Source organism: Copadichromis virginalis, linkage group LG23 (genome assembly GCF_057382275.1).
Source record: "Copadichromis virginalis isolate Kocher_CV1m ecotype Utaka linkage group LG23, C_Virginalis_male_GT1.1, whole genome shotgun sequence".
Lineage (NCBI taxonomy): Eukaryota > Metazoa > Chordata > Actinopteri > Cichliformes > Cichlidae > Copadichromis > Copadichromis virginalis.
In genome coordinates this window covers 12,877,376-12,896,128 of record NC_140639.1, presented here as the reverse complement: position 1 = coordinate 12,896,128, position 18,753 = coordinate 12,877,376, and the positions used below count along the sequence as shown (strand labels likewise).

General features: G+C 44.2%; 1 protein-coding gene across 3 annotated transcripts in view; it reads right to left on the bottom strand.

Moving 5' to 3' along the window:
* Positions 1-18,753, bottom strand: part of herc2 (HECT and RLD domain containing E3 ubiquitin protein ligase 2) — a 51,715-nt gene that overhangs the window by 14,327 nt on the left and 18,635 nt on the right. The window contains exons 25-67 of one of the 3 annotated variants that reach the window (XM_085449725.1): positions 18,538-18,641; positions 18,299-18,449; positions 17,995-18,209; positions 17,762-17,894; positions 17,413-17,540; positions 17,102-17,297; positions 16,864-16,997; positions 16,436-16,612; positions 16,219-16,355; positions 15,929-16,080; positions 15,643-15,834; positions 15,362-15,549; positions 15,096-15,288; positions 14,823-15,005; positions 14,555-14,739; positions 13,993-14,140; positions 13,715-13,911; positions 13,360-13,599; positions 13,136-13,274; positions 12,780-12,953; positions 12,173-12,315; positions 11,814-12,081; positions 11,356-11,498; positions 11,140-11,238; positions 10,886-11,054; positions 10,666-10,791; positions 10,396-10,504; positions 9,568-9,707; positions 9,291-9,481; positions 9,097-9,202; positions 8,855-8,946; positions 8,581-8,756; positions 6,836-6,947; positions 6,494-6,575; positions 6,170-6,404; positions 5,081-5,258; positions 4,779-4,860; positions 3,878-4,049; positions 3,650-3,794; positions 2,955-3,180; positions 1,602-1,773; positions 1,075-1,261; positions 48-191 (exon numbers count right to left, since the gene is read on the bottom strand). In XM_085449725.1, coding sequence (XP_085305851.1) covers positions 48-191; positions 1,075-1,261; positions 1,602-1,773; positions 2,955-3,180; positions 3,650-3,794; positions 3,878-4,049; positions 4,779-4,860; positions 5,081-5,258; positions 6,170-6,404; positions 6,494-6,575; positions 6,836-6,947; positions 8,581-8,756; positions 8,855-8,946; positions 9,097-9,202; positions 9,291-9,481; positions 9,568-9,707; positions 10,396-10,504; positions 10,666-10,791; positions 10,886-11,054; positions 11,140-11,238; positions 11,356-11,498; positions 11,814-12,081; positions 12,173-12,315; positions 12,780-12,953; positions 13,136-13,274; positions 13,360-13,599; positions 13,715-13,911; positions 13,993-14,140; positions 14,555-14,739; positions 14,823-15,005; positions 15,096-15,288; positions 15,362-15,549; positions 15,643-15,834; positions 15,929-16,080; positions 16,219-16,355; positions 16,436-16,612; positions 16,864-16,997; positions 17,102-17,297; positions 17,413-17,540; positions 17,762-17,894; positions 17,995-18,209; positions 18,299-18,449; positions 18,538-18,641 — 6,863 coding nt within the window. The remainder of the gene's footprint in view (positions 1-47; positions 192-1,074; positions 1,262-1,601; positions 1,774-2,954; positions 3,181-3,649; positions 3,795-3,877; positions 4,050-4,778; positions 4,861-5,080; positions 5,259-6,169; positions 6,405-6,493; positions 6,576-6,835; positions 6,948-8,580; positions 8,757-8,854; positions 8,947-9,096; positions 9,203-9,290; positions 9,482-9,567; positions 9,708-10,395; positions 10,505-10,665; positions 10,792-10,885; positions 11,055-11,139; positions 11,239-11,355; positions 11,499-11,813; positions 12,082-12,172; positions 12,316-12,779; positions 12,954-13,135; positions 13,275-13,359; positions 13,600-13,714; positions 13,912-13,992; positions 14,141-14,554; positions 14,740-14,822; positions 15,006-15,095; positions 15,289-15,361; positions 15,550-15,642; positions 15,835-15,928; positions 16,081-16,218; positions 16,356-16,435; positions 16,613-16,863; positions 16,998-17,101; positions 17,298-17,412; positions 17,541-17,761; positions 17,895-17,994; positions 18,210-18,298; positions 18,450-18,537; positions 18,642-18,753) is intronic. The other 2 variants (XM_085449727.1, XM_085449726.1) reach the window with 2 other exon arrangements.

Below are 18,753 nucleotides of genomic sequence, written 5' to 3'. Positions count from 1 at the left end.
ACACTTGGCTCAGGGCAAAGTCTCTGCTTGCCACCAGACTGACTTACTTCTTTGGTCTTCGCCATGGTCTCAGCTATGATGCTGGCTGCTCCGGGGTCATCAGTGACAGGGATGAAAGGACGTGAGGAGGCTCCACAGGCTGATGGAGTTACTGCTGATGATGGGGTGATAGCGTCTTCAGATGAGGGAACCTGTTCATACACACCAAATTCACCCAAGTTCACCAAACGCCAACAAACAACAATATTTACTGCACACGGTTAACAAGCTCCCACTAAGAATCTTCATATCTGAGAGTAAATATACATCTAATATACTGTTTAAGGTCACAGACATTCCAACTTTTCCAAGTCCTATACTGCCTCGTTCTTGAGTTACTGTGTTCACAAAGTTGGATGTCCACGCTGCCCCTGTGAGGTGACGGCAGTATCCCATCAGCTTTTAACAGCTCAGGGGTAAAAACCACACAAATCTGTTCTCCATAGAGAAGGGCCCATCTGGGGTTCAAACTCAGGACCCTCTTGCTGTGTGGTTAGGCTGTGAAAAAAGTCAGCTTCACCAAAGTCTCAGTGCTGTGAGGATCAAAAGAAAACTATCCACCCCAAAAAGTCACAGGCCTGTTTGTTGCGGGTGACTACTACATATTTCAGACACACCACTCTCTGAGAGGAGAGGAGGGCTCTTTGCACAACAAGGAAGTTTAAAAACATGGATAAGTAATGGTTTCAGGTTGTTTAAATGAAGCTGGATCATGCTCAGAGATAACCATAACAGTTATCTTTAGAAAGAACACCAAGAATGGAAATGTTTGCAGAAACTTAAAGTCATAACTCTCATCAAGGTCCTGTGAGAGCTCCAAGATTGGACCCAAATGCAGTTTGCTGATGACTGCATCCCCACACCTGGTCGTCATGGACAAAAAATGCACACTGAGTGTTTTTACAATTTAACAGGAAATCAGCAGAAAGTCCAGCTGAGGCAGCGCTTCAAAAACCCAAACAGCACGAGAACAGCCTCACTGACATTTACTAAACCGTGAGGTTTTTAAGAGGCAAGGTGTATTGTGTTCCTGACCTCTCCCTTCTTGTCTTGCCAGGGATTTGGGCTGACTCGCTCTTCAGCTTCTGGTGGAACGGGAGGATCTTCTTCATCGCTCACGCTGGATGAGGATGAAGAGTCTGATGGGGGAATAGGTGAAGAGGAAGGACACTCTGTTGGCAGGATCATGCTGGCCGGCATGAGTGCACCCACCACTGCATCTCTGAGGGAACACACAACACAGTCTGTCAACGTTTAACGCCAATTAATGATAACTCCTGCCAGTCAGATACTTAATTTATTCAGAAACATCATCATCTTCTCCTGTTTAGAACGGAGTCAGCCAGTTTGGTCATACATAATTAAACGAACAAGATAGAAGTTACAGCATTCAAGCCCTGAATAGCTGCAGGATATAAGTTTCATATCATGTATTGTTAGTTGAATTTCTTTACCCGTTTTCTTTTACTTCTCACATTTCTATCATTTAAGGAAAGTACATTTTCCATGCAAGTCTTCCTGCACATTAGAAATAGATTTTTCAAACCGTGCACACAGCCTACCTTGCATACATGATTTGAAGGGCTGACAGCACATGAGACAGAGCCTGCTGTTTGGCCAGGTTTCCATCCAGACTGAGGAGAATTTTGGCCAGTGAGGGTCGATTAGACTTCACGCTGCTCTGCCCACTCAGCTTGTTACTCACTGATGATGAGTCACTGTCTGACTGGACACCTACAGAGTACAACACCAAAACAATGAGACGCACTGTCATTGATGGGAGGCAGCGTAAAATAGCTCCAGGTTTACTTCCAGGCCTGTGTTTTCTACCACCTGCAGCTAAGAAAAGTAACTGCTGCTGAAGCCTGATGCAGATGTTGATATGGTCGTGTTTGGGTCCTGCACACAATGAGGGAGACAATATTGACTCTGTGAAAGATGGATGTTGAGAGCTTCCAGATTGAAAAGCAAAGGCCGTACAGAAGAGAAATATATTGTTAATTTATTGCTGTGATGACCCATACTGCCCGGACGTCCTGAAGGTTGTGCTTGTTTTATCTCTGTTGTGTCGTTCTTTGTCGTGCAGCTCTTGATCTGATGGTAACTAGCTAAATGAGCTACACCTGGGCCCACTGAGAGAGACCATAATAGGAAATGAGTTTGCTTTTTAGTTTCAAATTTGAGTCAGCTCTCAGATGGGTAACCCCCATTATTTCAAGTGTTAGACAGTCCTAAATCTCCTACAGCACAAAAAAGGTCCAGAGATGCAGTTCAGGGACTCCATTAGCCGAGGGGCAGCCTAGCAAAAAGCTAGCAGCTAAAACCACAAATGTAACCATTCGCCCGTCAGTCAAAGTGTGATAAAGCAAACTTTAGGCCTTAAGCCAATTTAAACAGGTGAGTTAAATAAAAAAGTCACGATGCTATATAATTGTTAAAAAGCATAAAATTAGATGGACCTTTTAGCATCTTCCCCTGTCTATGGGGGACTGACTGACATTAAGAGCCTACTGTACACAGAGGAACTGCAGGCTTTTTAATACTTCAAAACTGAAGGTGAAAAATTAAGCCGAAAGGTTGACGTCTGACACAGTGTCGTCTTATGGAGGTGGTTTTAGCACTTTTTGTTCAAGAAATGGTCGATGTATGCCCCATCGTCTCAATATCCAACCCCTGCAGTTGCCCTACTATTACCACAACTGGCAATATAGGATGTGCAGAGCTGGGCGCATATTTAGAAAATAAGTGAACTCAAGAGCATCCATCAGATGTTTTTTAATAGCATATATTTACCTTAAATGCTGATTAAAAAAAAAGACTCTTTAAAGCATCATTGCTGAAAAATTGCTTGGCTGCACTGAATGACTGCACAGCTCCACCTTGTGGAGAAGCTGCATGTAAACAGCAAGGCTTACCCAGGTATGACGCTCCGAGGGAGTCCCTGGCTGTCTGGAAAAGAACTGGCTCATGAACAGAGGGGGTGGTCACATCCACTGTGGTCCAGGCCACACTGTGGGATGAGCCACATGCCACCCGAGTGATTTTCTGTCCCTCCAGACCCTGAACCAGGGTGGGCTTCCTGTTAACTGTGGTAGTACCATTTCCCTGCTGCCCGTGGTCATTATCACCCCACGCATACACCTGACAGAGAAGCATAAAGCCTTTAATTAGATGGAGTTTTTATTACACCTGTTATTCGTGTATGTCACAAACAAAAGGTTACGAGATACCATCAAACATTTCACACCACCTTAGGTTTCTGTACATTTGACACATTTCTGAATCGCTTTGTTTCCTGTAAAGTGAAGGCTCAGCGCCAAGCTTTTACTTTCAACAGTCTCTTAAAAAACATTGACCAGCTGCCTCTTATCATTGGAGGTGATATGTTAGTATAATCAAATTTGTACTGAGGAAAACTATTAAACAAGGTGAAGAGAGAAAAAAAAAAAAAATCAGTGTGAGAGCAAAAGGTCAGAGCTAACTGCTCAATAAATCAGGTCTTGCTGCAGGAACACAAACTCACATCTGGAGCAGAGCCACGGCACTAAATGATCAGACTTTGAAGGGTGTGCTCTGGTTTCTAACACCATTTGTTGAGGTCAGTACAAACCTGTCCTGTGTCTGTGACAGCCAGACAGTGCAGCGCTCCGACAGCAACGTGGACAATCTTTTTGCCCCTCAGTCCCTCCACCATCTGGGGCTTCCGCACATGGACGTCGGTGCCGTGGCCCAACCGGAAATAATCGCCTTTGCCCCTGTTTGGAAACAGTTAACGGTCAAAGAAAGCCTGAGGACAGATAATGAATGATAACCTAAACGTGGAACACATTCATCTCACCAGGTCCACACCACTCCAGATTTAGTGAGAGCCAGGGAGAACTGTGCTCCACACTCAATCTGGCAGACGCCCTGCCCGTTGAGCCTTTCGATGTTCTGTGGTACGTTGCAGCCTTCGCTTCCTCCACGACCCAGCTTCCCAAAGTCCCCATCCCCCCAGGAGAACACAAATCCTGAAGAAAAAAACCCCAAAACATTACGGACTAGAAACTGGAACCCAATTGTGTCAAAAAATTTTATTTATTTATTTTTTTTTACTGGAACCATTTAAAAGTTCAAATTTCGCCTCTCCTGTCAGCTTTAGCACTAGTGATAAAATAACCAAATAAAGACAAGAAAAAGACTTAACAAGACGAGCCTATAAAGTTTGTAAAGCTTCTCTTGGCAAAGCAAATGGGTTTGGCACAACAGAGCACTCTGGGGATGGTTCGCTTGCTAAAGCTGTCGGACAAGACCGTTTTAAAAAAAAGGTTAAAAGTTAAAAACACTTGCATGAGTGTATTTTTTTTTTTAAGAGGAGGCTTGATCAAAGTCTAAATGCTGCTCTTCACTGTTAGTTGGTCGTATTTTGCTGATAGAAGAGAACAGACTTCACTGATCCATTACAAAGCCAGAAAGAGCTGCTGGGATTTCTGCCTGTTGGACAGTTTTTAAATGACAGAGGTGATTGAAGATAATATAGTTACTAGTTATTTTGTAATCCTTTACAGCACTTTGGTTGATGTTGCTTTATACAGCACATTAAATGTGCTGTATAAATAAAAACAACAACGATATTTTAGTTTCAATCCAATTGCATTAGTCGGCGACAATCACAATGTCAACAGTACAACGTGACTATGTTGCCAAATCCAACAGCTGTTAATCTGTAGGGCTACTTTTAAGGGCAATAAGAGAAATACCTTCATCAGTGAGGGCTAGAGTTTGAGCATCCCTGCTCCCACAAGCCACTTGGATAACACGGTGTCCCAGAAGTACTTTCACCTGAACGACAGACAGAAGAGTAAGACAATCAAATCACACGTCATGCAGTTAAGTCTGTATGTAGCAAGCAATCTGTCTGCTGCTTCAAAGCTGTGAATTCTACTGTGTAAAGTGTGTGAATTCATCATAGACTATACTGGATGCAAATTTCATCTTTCTTTGATCAGCTGATGACACAATGGGCAGCCATGTGTGTAAAGTAAACAAAGGCTGAGCTTACCAGTTTGGGCCTCAGCTGAGTGGTGTTGTCCCCGTGTCCGAGTCGGCCATATTCACCCAACCCCCAGCTGTACAGCTCCCCGCTGGATGTGATGGCAGCGCTGTGAGAGCTGCCACAGGCGATGTCACGGATGCGCTTCGTCTTCAGCGCCTCAATAAGCCGGGGCTTGTCACAGTTCCTAAAGGAAAAAATAAAGCAAACAAATAAAAATCAGACTCTTCTTAATAGTCCTTACTTATTTCTATTTCATTAGAAACTGCTGTCCATGAAGCACATATGACGATATAAAAAATTAACTACACATCTCGCTGACACAGCCTGCATCAACTAAACTGCTTGGAACATTACGTGGTAGAGGAGTTAAAAGGAGTTTACGGTTAGGTCATAAGTTGCGACATAGACTTAACACAGCTTTAGCCCCTGTTGGCCTGCCTTCACTACAGCATATATCTGCACCCAACAGCTTTAGCTAACGTTATAAAGAAATGCCCAAACTGACTGACTCCGTTCTAAACAAGAGAAGATGATGATGTTTCATGACAAAAAGGTGCATTGTAAGTGTAATCATCATATTGTGCTGACTGTCTTTTTTTTCATAATCAGTGCATGCAACAACTTTAATTAAGATTTAAAGCTGATAAATCATGAAAAGGTTTATTTAAGAATAAATCACAATGACGATTAAGGACGAGTACAGCTACAAGACTATATGAAGGCAGTAAACTGTCAAATCAAACTCCTGAAGTTGGAACACAGCTTGTGAAATCATGAGCTCAATTTATACTTCAACCTTACACTGAAGAAGATCTACAGGACCTTCAAAGCTGAAAAGATAAAAGCTATTACCCTTTTAGGAGTGTTTTATTATAATTAAACTGAGCCAATCGGCGTGTAGCTCCACAGTGTATGAGCTGTTGACTGACTGTTGACTGTCTGAGAAACTACACACATTTTTGTTATTTCTTTTATTAATTCATCACTTCATGTGGATATTATACAAGTCATAGTTTGCTAAAAATACACAGTGAGTTTAATAAAAGGTGCGTTAAGTATCTGGGGTGTGCACAGTGGCCACATTCAATGACTTACATTCTACTAAAGTGCCCAAGCTTGCCGTCGTCTCCTTCGCCCCAGGAAAACACCTTCCCGTCCACAGTCAGGGCCATAGCGTGGCGTCCTCCTGAATGCACAGCGACCTTCTTTATCACGTAGTTACTGAGGGCGGTGATCTGACGGGGGATTGGGATGGTCCCACTGGAGAGGCCCAAACCCAATCTGCCATTAGTTGCCTCACCACATGCGTAAATCTTCCCCTCGACAGTCACTGCAACGACGACATATCAGTTACACACTACTGTAGCACAACACGTGTGAATGGACAGATCTTCAAAAGCATTTCTATTCATTCCTCACCTGCAAAGAGGCTTTTGGAGCCACCAGCCACTTGCACCACATTGAGTGCAGACAGGGTTTCGGAGAAGGATGGCACTTTGATCTGTGAACAAACCGAAAGAGATTAGAGAGTGCAGCTCACTCACACCCAAAGGATGTTTTCCTGTCCATGCTGTGTACACACACACACACAATATATATCTGGAAAAAACAAACATCAGATGTTAACGTGGAGGGGGAAAAAAGTTAAAATTTGAAGCGTGTAAATCACTGGTTAGTGTTCATACTACATAGTTTTTAATTTGGGACAAAGGCACACAAGCCCTAAACTTTCAATTACTGATTCATTAGGAGAAACGGCACCTTGGAGCCTTTGAGTCCTCCCAGTTGGTCCTTGTCATTCAGACCCCACACAAAAACTTTGGTCCTGATGGTGGCTGCGGACTCCAGTCCTGACGGCTTCTTCCGAGCAAGACTGAAAAGTAAAGCGAGAGAGGCTGAATATGGATTCACATTTTTCCTTGTTTTAAAATAATAATAAAAAATTTTAATAAAACATTGTTGCACAGTTACGTTTGTCACAAGTTTAAAACCACTATCAGGGAGTGCTGGCAGACTGAAATAGCTGCTAAATAGAATTTGATAGTAACAAAGGTCTTACTCTTTTTAACCAGAGCCTGAGGAAATAACAGAATCACTGCCACAGAGCACAGTAATGGGATGCCCTGTGATTCTAAGTAGCACTTATGCCATTTGTGCTCATGTAGCTTGTGAATGGCGCTCTAACACACTGAACATTGTCAATAACACTATAAAGGAGCCCCAAGCATGCTCAGGTTGATCTACTCAGGCCAGGGCCGAAGAGCTAGCCTCTCTGGGTGGACGTGGAATATTTCCCCCTGTGCCTAAAAGTCTCTGCACAGTAGCAAAGGCCATGGTGAGCTGAAGAGCAGCAGCTGAAAAATTTCTGCCAGCCAGTGTTTACCTGGCCTAGTGTGGGCGCCTGTCCCTATCTGGCCAAAGCTGGGGGAATGAGGGCCACTGGGGGAAATGTAAAAAGGAGGGTCCTTGGCCATTCGTAAGCCCCCAGTGTGGGCACTGAACACGCTCCACTTACTCAAAAACGTCCACAGGCAACTGAGTGAACTGCAGCCAGATCTGCTTTACTGCTACAGTCTCGAGGGCAGTGGTTTTTTCCCTTTTTTTTCCAAAATCCATGGACAAGTTCAAAATTCTCCAAACACAAGTCGCTGTCAATGACTATAGATGACTGCTGACTAACAGTCAGTGGGCCAGTGTGTGTAATCTACGTGACCTCAGATCCCCATTTCTATTGATATAAGCCATAACAGTGGAAGCATCTGACCTCACTAAAACATGATGCCCTTTCAGCCAAGAGAGCAAATGTTTTAGCGACTGATAAACTGCCAGCAGTTCCAGACAGTTTATGTGCATGAACTGTCTGTGGGGGGCCTAACGATCATTCACTGTTCTCCCCTCATAAGTTCACCCTGGTCCACAAGGGAGGCATCTATGGAGACCACCTTCCTGGCTAAAACCATGCCCAGAGTCTGACCTGAGCAGTCCATGGAGGGAGTCACGATGACGGTCTAATCCCAGTGAGGCCACTCAGAGCTGAAAACCTCTCATGTACCCAGCGGTATCTCTGCTAAAGAGGAATCCATCAGGCTCAGCAGCCTCTGGCACTGTCTGAGGGTAACAGAGCTGCCCTGCAACAAAGAGCTATGGTTGACTGCATCGTCACCAGTCTGTCTGGAGAAAGTCTTCACTGGAGGGCATCAAGTCTGAGCGCTGTGAAGTTAATATGTTCAGTGGGTCTCAATACGCTCTGTTCCACATTTATCTGGAAGTCTAAATTCTCTTCCTGTTGACAGGTAGGAGCTGGCAGCAGCCAGTTTTTGATGTGTGCTGCTACTCAAATGTCCTTTTGCTGAGTAGTACCCACTGCTGCCTCAGTGCATCTCACAAACATCATTGGGTTCGGTGACAGGCCACATGGTAGAACCACAAACTCACAGGCTATCCCCTGGAAAGCGAATCGCACATATGTATGATTGGAACCTGGAAATAATTCTGCCTCATCTCACCTCCCAGCTGCAGTTTTTTCATCATCCTCTTCTTCATTGTCAGAGGCCAGGAAAGGGACTGTAGCCAGGTCTTCATCCTCAGCTCTAATGCGTCCCACAATGCCGAGTCCGTGAATCTTGCAGTCGATACCAGAGCTGCGGCATTGCTTGATTGCAATCTCAATGTACCTGTGATACTGTTGGGGGTGTTTATATAAAGTTATTACGACACTTGAGCTTAGGGGGAAAACAAAAACAATTAGAAGCAGTCAGTCAGTTATTGAAGCAGACAAACCTCAGTGCAGTCACAAAGGAGGAGGACAGTGGTGTCAGTGGGATTGATGTTAATTGTCTTGAGTTCAATTAAGTTGTTCAAAGAGTTTCCACCTGCGTGATAAAAATGTCAGAATGATCAAAATGCTAAAAAACAAACAATTGGTCTCAAAGTTTAAAATTAAACTGTCATCTGCTCAAACAAAAGGGAAAAATACTAAAATCAGTACAATTTTACATAAAACAAAAAACATCTGAACTCACCTGACACCACCACTAACGAGGGCATGTAGCTGCTGTCCGCCGGGTCTACGATCATCTTCAGCCTGTGAACAAGAACGTCTGGGAAAAGCTCAAGACGAATCCAGTGCTGCAAAGAAAAAGAAAATATTAAACGTTAATAAAGCAAACTAATCAGGCTGTCATCCGGCCTATTAGACTATGCAATTCGCTCTTACCTTCCCCTGTGAGCCAGAGGACTGCCAACACTGATCACTGCAGTCGATGAGGCGCGAAGCCTGGTTAACCGACGACGACACGTTGAGGCTCTTGACGGCTCGAGACCAATCGTCAATCAGCATCCCACGCTGGCTGCTGTGGTGCTTCTTTAGCTGTTTTCCTGAACGCCCACAGAAAGCCGGAGACTGGCCTGTTTGTGGAGAAGGTGGAGGACAGGTTTATGCACACGTACGTAGAACCACCACAGAATTTTATGTTGGCGAATGTAGGACTAACCAGGCTCATTGATCCTGCCAAAGGAATGTCTGGTGTTGTGTTTGCGTGTCTTGAAGCAGTTTTCACAGAAGTCAAAGTCGTCACAATTTTTACATTTAAATCTGGGGCCATTAATAGGAAACATCTGGCAGCCGTCACATCTGGAGAAAGCAATAGGGTTTCATGTAAAATGTTCAGTTCAAGCAAAATCTAATTCACCTATTTTCCTTATGGGTCTTGGTCCATTTATTTCACTGCAAGTTTCTTAGCTTTGAAAGCAAACTATAGACCTCCCTCTTCTTGAATATACTCACTCTGTGCTGCTCAAAGCATCAAAAAATTAGATCTGAATACCTCAGCTTCAAATGTACCTTTCCAGAAATAATGACTCGGTTACTCAAAACCATGTGCAAAGACTACAGATATATTTAAAATAAATAAAAATAAATTCCCACGTGAAACTGCTCAGAACAAGGTAAGTGGATCTTCTAGAAATATTGGCCTCGTTGCTCAGAAGGAGACTTTCCTCGCAGGTTAATGCTGAAACACCTGTGTGGGATGTGGTTACTGCTCAAGTACAGTGGTCATTTTATTCTGATGATGTTGATTTTCAACATCTGCAGGAACTTCATGTAGCTGTGATCTGCTTGACTGACCCCTTCGTCTAAAGCTTGTTAACAAATTGACACCAAGCTAGTGGTGGATGATGTCTTAGCAACTGTTAAAATATAAACAATTAGTTTAACCAATAAGTATTTCTGCTACTAAGCAATATATAAAAATCTGGACAACTAATCCCTCACATTGCTACTCACAACATACTAAGATACCAATTTAGTACATCTTTACCTCACTCCAGGATGAACACTGGGGACCAGTTCCATCTCAGACAACAAACCAGTCCAGTGGGACTGCTGTGGAAAGTCGACAATCACATCTTTTCCATTGGCACTGAAAGCTAAAAAACAAACAATGAGGCTCTATTAGCACAATAAACTGTGGATTCAAGTTACAATAACAGAAGAAAAATCTGTTGTTGTTGACTGAAATAAAATTTTCAATTCAATTCAAAGAAAAACAGATGATACTCTGTCTTAAGACTGGAGTGACTCTGCTTACCTTTAACCACCCCCACACTCCTGTGTGTGACAGAGCCCCACTTGTACTTTGGTGTTGTGACTGTGGGCTTCACCCTCACTTTGTCACCAATCTTTATGTGAGAAGGAGAACTCTGTGGTGGGAATCCTGAAACGGCAAAATCAGAGACACGGGTTTCTTATGTCTATTTACTTCCTGTTATTAGCATGCCTGCAAAGCATCACATTAACTGTTATCTTACCAAGCAGCTCGATGTGGATGTAGCGAACCCAGTATGTTCCTCCTTTATTTTGCCAGTCACACTGCACATTCAAGTCATGAAGCCCATCTCTGTCCAGCTTAATCACTTTGCCCACATCGCCATCATACACTTCCTCGTACGTTCTGCAGCACTTCACCATCATCCCCACCTGTAGGGAAGCCGCTGAGTCGTAACACCAATTCATCATGTCTTTAAGGCAGATTCAGAAAACATACAAAAGCAAACACTCTCACCTGAATGTTCTCTCTCACATAAACAGCGTAATCATCGTTGCTTTGGAAATCAGATCTCTTCTTAAATATCTGGCTTTCAGTCACAACTGCACCTGAAGGCTAATGTGACAGACACGTATTTTAATCATATATGAAGGTATTAATAATTGAATCTGACAAGCTGAGGGACAGGTAACTGTGAGGGTCACACCAGAAATAAAAGAGTAAGGAACACACCACAGAGAATGCCGGCTCTGCCTCCTCCAGCTCCTCCAGCACCTCCTCATCTGAGTATTCATCAGACACAGTGTCGGCATCTGACAGCTCAGTGACATGAACGTCTGGATGGTCGAGCAGCCAGCTCACCAGAGTCTCAACACCTGATGGATATGCTCAGTTACTCTCCTGAGGTAAATGTCTAAACATCATGAGGCAAGCAGGCCTTGTTTTATGAAAAACAAATCGGTATCTCATACTGTATCTTTTCAAAATCAGCTGTTTGTTTTTTTGTTTTGTTTTTAAAATGCACAAGAACTTTAATATATATTTAATCGATCCACTGAAAAATTTTACCTTCATATTATTAACATTTCCTGACCTACAGGCCTTTAATGTACGTGGGTACCTTTTCCAGATATGTGTAATTTCACATTAAATTATCTATAGCGCTACCAAGCACTCATGTGATAAGATACCTGGGATACCGGAGGCATTGCCTGTAGTCCCAGACAGAGATTTCAAGGCAAACTCGATGTTTTTCCGAGGGAATCCCATCTCCATGAGCTGGCCAACTATTGGTAAGGGCGGGATAGGGGAGGACTTCTGTTTCTTCTGTTTGGGTGGTCTGATGTGCTGCGTGGTGATGGGTGTGGTGGCTTCACTAGAGCTGCTTTCCTCAAACAGCGGCGAGGATGGGTGGGCAGATTCCACAGCCAGGTACTGACACACTGCCAGAGCTGCCGCCTGCACATACATATAACGTCAAAGTCACACCGAATACATCAGCAACATTACCGCTGACACCAGCTGTCTGCAATCAGCTAGACTGACATACCTCCATCTCTTGCCTGTCAAAAATGGCTTTGATGGGAGAAGGCTGTGTGGCGGCAGAAAGCAGCTGCTGCAGGAGAATCAGTGGAGGCAGAGGTCCCTCAGGAGACAAGTCGCCCACATCAGGAGATGAAACCACTGGATCCTCTGCACATAGAGAGACAGACAAGTTCTGGACAAGATCTAGGTTGAAAAAAAAAATTCTGGTGGCTACCAGTGGTACCCCTCAGCCTCATAGTAGATGCACCTATGGTAGAATTTTTAAAATCCTATGTTGCCTATTTCTCAAGTTATTGCATTCACAAGATTTTCCTAAACTTGATCCGTGCCCTCGACCTTAAGGTTAAATCGAACTCTACATTTTCACTTCAAAGGTAAGCAAATAAAGATTTAAACTCTGATCAGCAACTTGCTGTACATTTTAAGAAAACACCCACAGTGTGCAAGGCCTTCAAACCTTAAATGGCTAGAATTTGCTCCAAGTATGGAAACACATCTGATATCTCAGTAATGTCCTGTGAACTGAACCTTGAAATCACTAAACTGCATCAAACAGCAGTAATAGTCCCTAATGATCAAACTTCCTCAGTCCATTTTTAAGATGTACTAACCTAGCCTTTCACTGGGTGAGGTCTTACCACTGGGATTGGGTCCTATGTCCACCACTGCAGGTTGGGAGAGGATCTGCCTGAGTTTGTCCTGATGAGACAGCAGGGCCCGAGCTGCCTTTAAAACATAAAGCCTCAGCTGCTGGCACCGCAGCAAAGAGAGGTCCACCTGGTCGGCTGGAAACAACAGCATTGATTACACCCACTAAACTTTCAGTCTGTGACCAAACAAACGCTTTCAGTGTCTCAAATATTGCCAGAATACTATAAAACATACTGCTGTAAACAGAGTCGATGATTTTTCTTAAAAATTGTTCGTTTGTTTATTTCAGTTACATGCAAGGCAATCAAGTCTGCACCTGTAAGCCCTCGGCTAAGTGACTTTTTCATGCGTTGTTTTTCCAGTTTGCTTCCAGCCAGGCTGACCAGCTGGGCCCAAACAGCCAACATGGGTTCAGTGAATGGCAGGTTCTGCACACTGAAGGATATGGCAGGAAGCTAAAGAGTAGAAACATTAAATAAAGTCAGACTGCTAAGTGGAGCCAGTTTCAATGCATCTGTGAGTATCTGAGCATTCCCGCACCGTTTTAAGATGGCTGAGCAAGCAAACTCTGCAGGTTCTCATCTCATGAAACTGGACAGTGATGCGCCCTTTTGGGGTGATGCGTGTGACCGTTCCCTCTCCATACTCCTCGTGAACGACTTGGCCACCAAGCCTGAGGCGCCCGTCGATCCCACCAATCACCGCCAGCACTGCCATCAGACTGCCCACTCTGGGACCCTCCAAATCAGGGAAACACTCCTCCAGGAAACACTGACAGTTCTGGACATTTATAATTATCGCTTTGTTAGAGCTGACTGGCAGAATAAAAGCACTGTTGTAAGTTAACATTTAAGCAACACGGTAATTGGACTCATAATGCCACAATAAATCTTACCACTTCAGATTGGCAGCTTGCCATAACATCTGCGATGGAGCTCAGCTGGTTGTTGATGTAATCATTTATCAGGCTGTTCCACTGACTGAGAGAGTGCAGAGTACGCAGGACAGCCACAATCTCCTCTGCCAGCGTGCTGCTGTGAGTGGCTGTTAGAGACGCCTGTGGGCGGGACTTCCTCCTTCTCAGGGAACCTTCTGAGAAGGAACAACCAATTAAAAATACAATGACAACAACAGCATTGCATTTGTTACTTTAAGCCTGAACCATTGCAGCACCTCGGAGGAGTGGCAGGTCTGATGAGCAGGTGCTCAGCAAGCTTCCCAAAAAGCCAAACAACTTCTCCACCAGGAACTTCATGTCCTGAGAGCGCTCCGTTTTGTCCCATGAAGGCAGGACCGCCTGAAGGAGACGTAGTGCCAAGATCTGGAAACACAGGGTGAATGAGAGAAAAGATGACATCTCCACTCAGATTGTGTGGCTAATTTACTGGTTGATCAACAAAAATAAATTATGTGCTTCTGTAGAAACTACAAAAGCTGTTTCTTTAACTTGTTTTTGGACTGTAGGAGTGAGAAGAAGCAAAACCTTTCATCTAAACTACAGTTAATGGAAAGATTAACTGTAAATGTTGAGAATCTAATTCTTCGTGATTTTTCTCTTAGTTTGACAAACTGCAGTTAACAAATCTCTGTTTAGAACCCAAAATAATTTAATAATATGCTTCCTATAACTATATTTAACAATGAACAACACATTTCTCTACGTAACAGGATAGAGTTTTCTAGTACTAAAGAATGGCATCATTAATAGCAGAGGAAGCAAATCCTGGTACTCAACCTGTCTCTGCAAGGTAATAGCATTGAAGGACTGGTGTCCCTCAACAATTCGGATGAGCAGTCCGATCCACGCAGAGGTACTGAGGGTGCTGCACATCTGCGGCATGAGAGCAATGCTGCGTATGAAGCCGAGGGTACACCAGCTCCTGTGCTGCTCCCGAGACACCAATCTGTGCGCGTGACAGCCTGACAGCACAGAGGAGGTCAGGTTAGAATAACATGCTGTTCAATATAAGACCTTAGGAAAAAGAAAACGGCAATCCAATTACCAGACTTGTCATTAGCGCCACTTTCCACAAGCATCCTGAGAAGGCCACACAGGGTCCGTGTAGCATCTGACTGAAGCACCTCAGCATGGATTCCAGCTGAGAGTGACAGTGTCTTCAGCAGGTTGACTGTGCTGGTTAGCATCATTGCCGTAGGATGGCTGCTCTTCTCAATCAGCTCTCCCTCTGTATAAAGGACATAACAGGTGATTACTGGAACATCACACTTTACCTGTAGCTGTGAGGATCTCTACTGAGCCTGTCCTTTAAACTGACCTGTGTCGTCCTCTGTGTCCGAGTCCTCAACAGGGGGCTGTGCTGCTGGTGGTGGCTCTGCAAGTTTAAGGTCATACTTTCCCTCTTTGCCCATCCTGTAGGAGTTGGTGCTGCCTGTATCCCACTGAACCCTGATCCAACCGTCCTCACCCAGCTCCCCAATGACCCTGCCAAGACCTGGTGCTGGGCCGTCCTGGACAGACCACGCACATAATGTTAAATATGTCCATAAAATAAGCAGCTAGAGTAAAAACTGATTTAGGTACCTGATCGCCCCATTTCCAGTCGACTCCCCTCATGACTCTGGTACCTATCTTCATCATGGCAGCCAGCTCTGGGCCAGAGGCAGGTAGAGGGGCGGGAGCTGCCTCTTTTCTGGACTCCTCCAGGACTGTCGCTGAGCCTCCATGTGCACATAAACTCAGGTCCTCATCACTGCTGTCTGTACTCGGTCCTGAAGCGTCAGAAAAGAGGCATCAAACACCGAACAAACAATATGTACACACTTCATTTCATTCTGGGTTGCCTTTGACTGGACACTACTCACCTATCAGTCTGAGAATACTCTGAGTGAGGGCCAATATGCCTGAATTCAGCAACAGACTGAGACTGTTAGAGCCGTGTTTCAGGGACAGCATGTGTATCATGGCCAGAAGGAAGCGGGCCTGCGGAATGGTTCCAAGGCTTGGTCCCGCCGGGTTCTCGTTTGTGATGGTTTGTAAAGGAACTGGCTGCACACCTGGTCACAAGAACAGGTGGTCATTCAGCTGGTTTGTCTACAACAGGTCAAGAATAGTGTGAAATGAATTAACCACTTATTTTTCAGCACTCACCTAGCTCTTTGAAGCGAGCGCTTGCTTCAAGCAAGATGTTACGAACGTTCTGGATGGCCCAGGAATACAACTTTCCAAACGTCACCTCCAAAAGCATGCGGTTGAAGGGAGGGATCAGATCTACATCCTTCAGGCAATCAGACAAGGGCTCTCTGAGAAAAAAAACACAAACACAAAAATTGCACCAGGATTACATCATTAGAATAACTGTCATGTGATTATTACAAATAACTTCAAAAGAAACAAACAAGAAGTGTAATTTTAACATGGATTTGAACCAGGTGATCTACCCAATGTTGGTCCCTTCTGGTATGATTCTTTGCCAGCCGCAGAGCATTGCATACTGCACAGACGGCAGCAAGAAGCTTTTAGAGGCCAGCTTCAGCATGGTGTCAATGCCTTCCAGTCTCACTTCAGCCCTCTCCAGCTATAAGGAAACAGAATTAATCAAATTTCCGCCTGTTTTATATACTCTGCTTTAAAACATTGTCACACACCGACTCCCACCTGCTTGAGAAGACACTTCCTCATTTTCTCCACATCCAGTGGCTCCTCTTTCAGTGCAAAGTCCACGATGGTGGCCATGAGGCTGGACTGAGAGAAAGCACCTTGAACGCTGTGCTTCAGCCAGCGATACTTCTGGACGCTGGCCACAGTGTTAAGAAGCGGCTGCCACTTGTCTTGCTGCCAAGACATGCAATAATAGGTTGACAACAAACTCTGTAGACACACACACTCCACTGTCCTGCTCTGATATTTTAGCTACAACTGCAAGGGATGAAAGTGCAACATAAATGTACATAAATAAATCTACAAATTCAGACTGAGCCAAACTTTCGTTGTGTATGAAGGTGAATAGATTTTAAACTGAAGCCATCTTCTTTATGTTTTTTTGGCCATTTTTTTTTTCTCATGAACTAATCCTGTTAAACTACCTTGGCTGTTTTGTCAGTGGGTGATTTCCTGTCAGCAGGAGCGGGGCTGATGTGAACATTAAGTTCCTCTTCATTGGTCCCTTCATTCTCCAGCTTTGGCTCTTCAATATCAGCCGACTCTGATTTCTTAGGCACTACAAAAAAAAAAAGAAAAAAAGATAACATTCACATTCAAAAGGAGTAGATGGATTATAAATTAAAAAACCTGTTACCCTGCAATAGATTCTTGATGCCCCACCTCTTTTTTTCCTACGATCCCTGATGAGCTTCTGGGTGATGCTCCTCCAGCGTGGCTGGGAGCTCAGCAGCTTCAGTTTGGACACTATAGACAGGTCGTTGCTTACAGCTGGACGCAGCTCATTAAATAAAAAGCGCAGACGCTCAATAACAGGGGCGCACACCTCCTTATAAGAGCGGCCTTGGTCCTGATGGGTCTATGATAAGACAAAGCAATCATTGCATTAGCATTTCCGTTCATCTTCCTGCTTCCTTTTGCATCACAGCTTAACTGCGCATAACGTGTAAATATTTCACAAGCAGAAAGCATACCTTAATTAGAGAACACTTTGCCTGGTAGACCATGCGGCATACATCAATCACAGATTTAGGGAGGGATCTCTGCTTTCCTTGGTCCACACCCAAGGCACATTGACTGACAAGTGAGAGCGCAACGTGACCTGTGACAGGAAAGATTTTTTATTTAAAACTTCACATGCAACTCACCATCGATCAGTTTCATTAGGAAATATCTTTGTGTGGTATTAGCAGTGTTACATGAAGGAAACTCATGTGAATCTCAGTATAATTAAATACAAGAAGAAAAAACACATTTTAGTGAGCCATAATTAGCCTCTAATTTCTCCTCAGGTGACCACTCTGGGTTCAGTTGCTAAGTTACCGAGGTCTTGATGCTTGAGGAGGCAGCAGAGCAGCAGGCGACCAACTTCTTCCACAGGGTGCTCTGGGAGGAAGGTGATGGGCGCAATAAGATGGTACTGCTTACAGCAGCGCTCTATTTGGCATAGGAAGTCCTAAAATATTCCAAACAAAAAGCAAAACATGACATTATTACCCATCAGCCTCCTTCTCACTGTGAAACAACCTCTTCAGGCATTTCTGCCTTGCTTGTACCTTCACAGTATGGTCCTGAGTGTTGTTGTCAGCAATGGCCTGCAAGAAAGGCTGTGCGTGATCGCTGAGAGTTATTCTGCGGGAATAAAGTTTGGTCTTATCAGGAGTGGTTGTGCCCAGTGAGCTGCAGTGGTCTTCGTCCTTCTCCTCATTGTAGTTGTAGTGGATCTGACTGGTCTGCAAACCCCCTGAAAATATGGAGGACTGGAGCCATTCTGTGCAGAGAGCAAACACTTGTGTTAAATTAATTCCAACCTGAAGTGTGAATTTTTAAACCAGGCTGATGTAAAACCATTAAACCTACTGGCACATTCAATCTCCATGGGGGACAGGGCGGTGCTCTTGGCCAAGTAGGAGGCGTGCAGACCCAGGAGCAGTCCCATGTTCCTCTCAGTGTCAATAAGTGGAGAAGAAAGGCTGCTGAGGTCTGGAGTAGTGACCGTCTCCTGGTTAGGCTGAAAATGATAAAAAGTCCCAATATCAAAGGCTAAAGCCACCAACAAAGAAAAGAAGTTGTGTTTAAAATAAAAGTACAACTGGTACCTCCATATATTGGCCAACGCAGAAGGCCTGCATGGACTCTCTAGTGTCTTCAAACTGCAGAGCAGCTTCCAAAGCAACCACAGGGTCCTCTCCTGCAAACTGGGCTGTTAAACCGCAAAGAACAAATGGCATGAGTTCTGACATCAGTTCTCTTATAACCCTTTGACAAAGTCCAGCCTCTGAGCTTCCATGTTTACAACACTGAGCACTTAGGGT